General features: G+C 50.5%; 1 protein-coding gene across 1 annotated transcript in view; it reads right to left on the reverse strand.

The window, feature by feature from the left end:
- Window positions 1-1,327: 1,327 nt before the first annotated feature.
- Window positions 1,328-6,550, reverse strand: part of Wnt3a (Wnt family member 3A) — a 42,794-nt gene continuing 37,571 nt past the window's right edge. Inside the window, exon 4 of the mRNA XM_021177986.1 lies at window positions 1,328-3,409. Coding sequence (XP_021033645.1) covers window positions 2,930-3,409 — 480 coding nt within the window. The 3' untranslated portion in view covers window positions 1,328-2,929. The remainder of the gene's footprint in view (window positions 3,410-6,550) is intronic.

Below are 6,550 nucleotides of genomic sequence, written 5' to 3' on the forward strand. Positions count from 1 at the left end.
GCCTCGAACTCAGAAATCCGCCTGCCTCTGCCTCCCAAGTGCTGGGATTAAAGGCGTGTGCCACCACGCCTAGCTAATTTTATTTTATTTTTTTATTTTTCTACTTCTTGGTTTTTCAAGACAAGGTTTTTCTCTGTGTAGCCCTGGCTGTCCTGGAACTCACTCTGTAGACCAGGCTGTCCTGGAACTCAGAGATCTGGCTGCCTCTGCCTCCCGAGTGCTGGGATTAAAGGCGTGCACTGCTATACTCGGCTTCAGCTTGGGTTTTGAGAGGTAGGACTGGGATTGCTGCTCTCAGCTTCGCAGGACATCCTTTGCCATGGCATCTTGACATCAGGATAGGACTCAGAGGTGGGGACAGTATGGGGATGGACATGGGGGATCAGGGAGAGGAGCAGAGACATGGTAGGTTTGCTTGGGCAGATGTGTGGCCTTAAAAGAAGTATGGCTTTGTGAGAGATCTCCAGCCTCACTCCCAGGGCACCCTGACACCTGCACCATCATTTGGTTTGCCAACAGGATGATTATCCTTGCCAGTCTTGACTGAGGCCCTGGCGGCCCTGTGAAAGCAAGTGGGAACATGGCAGCTCCTGAGGCAGAGACCCCTCCCTCCCATTGCTTCCTTTGGGTGAGAATCTGAAACATTCCTGGTGACAGGCTCTGAGGACTAAAGTGTGCTCCTAGATTGATGACTTTACACATAAAAGGCCAGCAAGCAGCAAGCCAGGCCACTGTCCTCAAATACCAAGGGCTGCCCACCCAAAATACAATGATTCTGGGAAATGGGCTGTGTGAGCATGAAGTCACAGGGAGGCGATCTGCTCCACATCTCCTCTGCATCCCCAGCATGTGAGGGGGTCTTGGTTAAGCCTCTTCTCCTGTGACTTTTCATCTGTTCACTGGAACTACCAAAGTATCCTAAGTACTGTATGCTTCCCCCGATCCCATACTTGCTTAAACTTAACCCCACTTGCACCCCTCTATTCAAGCTCTCAAATCTACCCTGTTCCAGATTTTTCTACAGTTGACTGGCTCTTTTCTTGACTTAGCTATTTCACTTCTCTTTTCTTGGAATTCTCACCCCACATCCCTCCCTGGAGTCTTGTCAACAGTCTCTACTTGGCTCTGGGACCCCGAACCCAGAGTTGGCCTGTTTAGGTTCTCAGCATAGTGCAGACCCACAAGTGATAAGGGACAGGGAGGTGTGAATTACCCTTGGGGGTGGGGAGGATCATCGAAGAATTCCATACTAAACTCCATTAGTATGCGCACCTAATGCTTATTAATAAAAGGGAAAAATCTAGAACAAACCACAAACTTATTTTTCTCTCTCTTTTTACTTTCCCCATTATTTGAAACAAACATACTATAAACTAAAATAATTTCTTTCATAGAAAGAAAAGAAAAAAAAAAAAAGAAAGAAAATCACTTTTGTCTAAATCCAGTGGTGGGTGGATATAGCAGCATTGAAAATAAAGTTACAAGCGCGAACACAAAGTTCCAGGCAGAAGACAGTCAGTCATCACGCATGTGCAGCCTCTCTTCCTCTTTCCGCGCTCGTGCTCTCGGGGCACACTCCTGTGTGGCCACATTCCCTCCCCTGTCTGGAGGGAGGGAGGGACGGTTCACAGTGGTAGCAATCAGGAAGCTCTTGTGGCAGATGGCCTGTATGTAGCACCTCACTTCCAGGCCAGACAGACACTAGAGAAGCTCGGGACAGGCTGGTGGCCAACGGATCTGGCGACCATTGCCTCAACAGCAGGCTCTGGGGAATCAGATGGGTCCTGAAACAACCCTGGCTCTGCGGCTTGACTGTGTCCCCATGTCCCTGAAGTTCATACAACTCAAAGTGAGGCAACATCTCTGAGGCGTTTGGGGCGTGGACATCACTGACCAGATGAGCTGGGTTTCCCGGAAGATCTGAGTATTAAGTGTCAGAGTGGATGCAGGCTATCGTAGGAGGGTGTCATGCCCCAGGATCCTTCCTAGCAGCCCCCATAGAGGTTCCTAGAGAACCCTCTCTACTCAGGAGAGAGTCTGTTCTGTTCTATAGGTGTTCGCTTGAATCGGGGGACTGCAAATCTTCCTCAGAACAGCTCTGCCAAGGAGACTAGGAACGCCCTTGCAGAAAGGGTGCGGAGCTTTAAAAGAGGTGCCTAGGCACAGGGTTCGTTAGGTCTTGGTATCACCCCTGAATTCTTCTCCATGCCTCATTCTGCCAGGAGTTCCTGCTCTGCGCAGATGAGGCTTGCAGGTTGAACCTTACACCAGGACTGGAAAGGAGCCAAATGGGAGCTGGATGGCCTGCTCAGAGCCCAGGCTCGCTCAGGAACTCCTCCTTCCGTGGAGTTCCATCCCATGAGTCTTCAGTGAAGCCTTGCCCCAGTGGAAGAGGGTCTCCAAAAGTTCCACCCAGTCGGGGTGAAGTCCTGCCCCCACTGGATCCTCAAGCCCAAATAGGGCCCACTCTGAAGCACCCTCTCATGTATCTAGATAGAGCAGTGCCTCTGGGAGGAGGGACCCTAATCTCTCCTCTCCCACCCATCTGCGCGAACCCCACCTAGTTGAGGGAGTAGCTTACCTGTCTCCATTTGAGCCCTGTCGGGTCAAGAGAGGAGTCCAAGCCATTGAGGTAGGACTTCCGGCCCAAATTAGAATTCCATCCCCAATTGGAGCCCCACCCTCGGGTAGAAACCCGTATGTATCCCAGACAGGAGCTTCTCCTCTAAAAAGGAACCCAGATCCCAAATAGGAGCCCAGGTTGAAGGCAGAAACCGGGTCCTTAGGTAAGAGACCCTCACAGATAGGAGCTCCGCCCTCAAGTAAGAACCGAGTCCCCAAGTAAGAGACCCCTCCAAGTAGGAACCCCGCCCCCAGGTAGGAACCTTGCCCCTCGGAATGAACCCTGCTCCCATGTTAGGAGCTTCTCCTACTTGCAGGTGTGCACGTCATAGACACGTGTGCACTCCTGGCAGCTGACGTAGCAGCACCAATGGAAAACACAGTGGCATTTCTCCCTCCGTCGCTCAGTGCGCGCGTTATGCCCGCGCCCGCAGCACAGCAGGTCGCACCCATCTATGCCATGCGAGCTCACATTGCAGGTGCGGTCACGCGTCCCGAAAGAGCCGGTTTCAGGGTTAGGCTCGCAGAAGTTGGGTGAGGCCTCATAGTAGACCAGGTCGCGCTCTGTCGGCACCTTGAAGTACGTGTAACGTGGCCTCAGGGTCTCCACCCAGCCACGAGACTCTCGGTGTTTCTCTACCACCATCTCTGAGGCGCTGTCATACTTGTCCTTGAGGAAATCCCCGATGGTGCGGAAGTCCGGCTGCGACCACCAGCAGGTCTTCACTTCACAGCTGCCAGATAGCCCGTGGCATTTGCACTTGAGGTGCATGTGACTGGCGATGGCCTGAGGAGGCAAGCACAGAAGCCTGTGTCTGCACTGGTCCCTAGTGCGGCTCAACCAGGGGGTCTGCTCTCTGCAGCCCACCTGCTCCATAAGCCCCCCGACCCCAGATTCCTCTCTTTGGACATCTAGTGCTACTATCTTCTCTATGGTGGCCTGGGTCTTCTCTGACAGATCCAAGCCCTCAGGAGCCTGGGAGCTGCTTTCTCCCTGTGGGCCTAGCTAATCCTCTTTGCAGGAGTGTCTAGGACAGAGTACAGGAAGCAGGGAGCTTCAGGTTGGGGATGCTGTAGGGACAATGTGGAGAGCAGATGCTACGGTGTGAAGACTGAGCTGGGCTGCTTAGAGTGCTCCCTATACTCACAGGGCCGGGATGGACAGCAGCTTTCCCTATGAACAATGTAGACCTTGCTCCCTTCACAGGGAAGGAAATAGGTGTTTCAAGAAGTAGGGACTCCTGCCTCCTTTTCTATAGGGAAATGAGTGGGGACCAGGGGGCCTTGTCCATTGCCCTCAGATTCCAAGCCCCCTCCACCCCAGGGACCATCCCAAGTTTCTCTGCTCCAGACATGTAGCCTTCCTGCCCAGGCTGTAAAGCATCTGCTCTGGACAACTCCTGGTGTCTTTCCTCTTACATTCCAACAAGTACCGTAATGTGCAAAGCACACACTGAGTCTTTTAAGCCTCAAAGTAGGAAACACATGCAGGATACTGCATTCAAAATTTCAACATCCACTGCACTACTGAAATAACAAGCTGGCCATGGGGTTAGCTACTGTTTCGATCTGGCTGTGGCCAAGGCTCTCATGCTGGATGCTGGGTCCCAAGTGTGGCAATGCTAAGAAGTAGTAGGAGCTTGAAGGGGCCATCATTGGAAGGGAGGAATAGATATCTGTTGGTATTCTATAGCACAAAGCGCCCACCACAGTAGACAAAGTACTGCTTCAAAATGAAGACTAGGTTTTGAACCTTCAAACAGAAAAAAAAAAAAAATTCATTTTGAGACAGGTTCTCACTCTGTAGCCCTGGATGGTCTGGAACTCAGTGACATAGCCCAGGCTAGCCTTGAACTTGTGGCAGTTCTCCTGACTGTGCCTCCAAGTGCTGGAATGGCAGATAAGCACCATCATGCCTAGTTGAAATGATTTTTCGGGTGATAAGGATGCCTTCCTAGCCTGCTTGGCCACAGTGCATTATGTTCACATATTGAAAGGTCTCATTGCACCCAGTAAGTCTGTTCCATTACCATGACAGGTAAAACATTTTAAACCGAGGCAGGAAACTATTCGGTTGCTAGGGGCTTCCCTCTCAAGGACCTTGCCTGCTTCCCACCTGCTCTGTAAAACTACCATGAGTCTGAGACATGGGTCATAGCCACGTGTCACTGGCCACTGCCTTCCCTATGGTGACAGGTCACTTGTCATAAAATGGACGGAAGGAGGAGAGAGTGATGAAAGATCAAAACCACCCCAGCGTGCTGGAGGAGCATGACTATGAACAATCACAGTGGCACTGGAGATGCTAAGGCTGGGGCACTGAAGGCTGGAGATACACTGTCTGAGCTACACTGTAAGACTGCCTTTCAAAGGACTCAAGTGTATTTTAACTGTGTATTCTTTTTTTAAAAAAGATTTTATTTATTCTATGTATATGAGTTCACTGTAGCTGACTTAAGACACACCAGAAGTAGGCATCAGATCCCATGACAGATGGTTGTGAGCCACCATGTGGTTGCTGGGAATTGAACTCAGGACTTCTGGAAGGAATTGAACTCAGGACTTCTGGAAGATCAGTCAGTGCTCTTAACCACTGAGCCATCTCTCCAAACTCCCAGTGTATTCTTTTTTTGTTGTTTTGTTTTTCAAGACAGGATCTCCCTGTGTAACAGCCCTGGCTGTCTCAGAACTAACTTTGTAGACCACTGGCCTCTAACTCACTGAGATCCACCTGCCTCTGTCTCAGAGTGCTGGGATGAAAGGCAAGTGCCACCACCGTCCGGCTCTAGCTATCCTTTCACTATCTATAACTACCTGAGAGCTAGTAACTATCCAAGCAGCTCAGGTTGTGGCTTGCAAGGATTCGTATTGGACAGCATGGGCTTAATGCTCCGATCATTCTGGCTTCAGCCCGGCTTGCACCTCACCTGACTTTCCACTGCTTCTTTACCTTTCCTGCCTATCAAACTGGCCCGTGGGCATGGAAGGTTAACACCATGCCTGGCTTATCCAGCTAGCCTAGCGCCCACATCCCTCTCTCTTGCAGCCAGGCTTTCCGAGAGGAGACTCTTGCCATCTCTCCTTTTTCACTCTCTTTTACTTGGTCAAGAATCTCAATAGCCACTGAGACCTGCTGTTAAAACAGGGATGGGGCCGGTGCTTGCCTGTGTGGTGTGTTTCCTGACCACGCAAGGAAGTGCCTTGTGGTATGCGGGCTGTCACAGCACTTGTCTTGCTGTGTCTTGATTTTTGAATAGGAGGTATTTTCTGTTGCTTTCTTACCATGAAGTGTGAAAATTATTACTCCCTCTTACTTCCCACTACATAGCCAAACCCTCCCCGTTCCTGACCTGAAAACAGTAGGTGATCTCTCCCTTCAGTACTCACTGCCCATGGTTCTGGCTGTGTTAGCTTACTCTAAGGTGACATTTCCTTTCCCATACAACTTTCTGTTATGTGATTAACACACTCGTTATGGGTCAGCCCTGTATTTTCTCCTCTCTAAGCAACCTCTTTAAGACATCCAATCACCAGGGTTGGAGATGAAGCTCAGTTGGTGGGGTCCCTGCCTAGTGTGCTGGGCATGGAGGCCTGGACTGGATCCCCAGCATCTCATAAGCTAAAAGTGGTGGTACATGTCTGCAGTCCTAGCACTTGGGAGGTAGAAGCAAGAGGTTGGAAGATGGCTACATTGAAAATTCAAGTCATCTTGGAAGACATGAAACCTTGTCTCAAAAAAGAAAAAATTTTTAAAGGGATGGTAAGGTGGCTCAGTGGGTAAAGATCTACCACTAAGCTAGTTACTCGTGTTCCATCCCAGGAAGTCCATGGTCAAATAAGAAAAGCAACTTTTGCAGGGCAGTGGTGGCCCACACCTTTAATCCCAGCACTTGGGAGGCAGAGACAGGCAGATTTCTGAGTTCAAGGC

This window comes from Mus caroli, chromosome 11 (assembly GCF_900094665.2).
Source record: "Mus caroli chromosome 11, CAROLI_EIJ_v1.1, whole genome shotgun sequence".
In the NCBI taxonomy this organism is placed as follows: domain Eukaryota; kingdom Metazoa; phylum Chordata; class Mammalia; order Rodentia; family Muridae; genus Mus; species Mus caroli.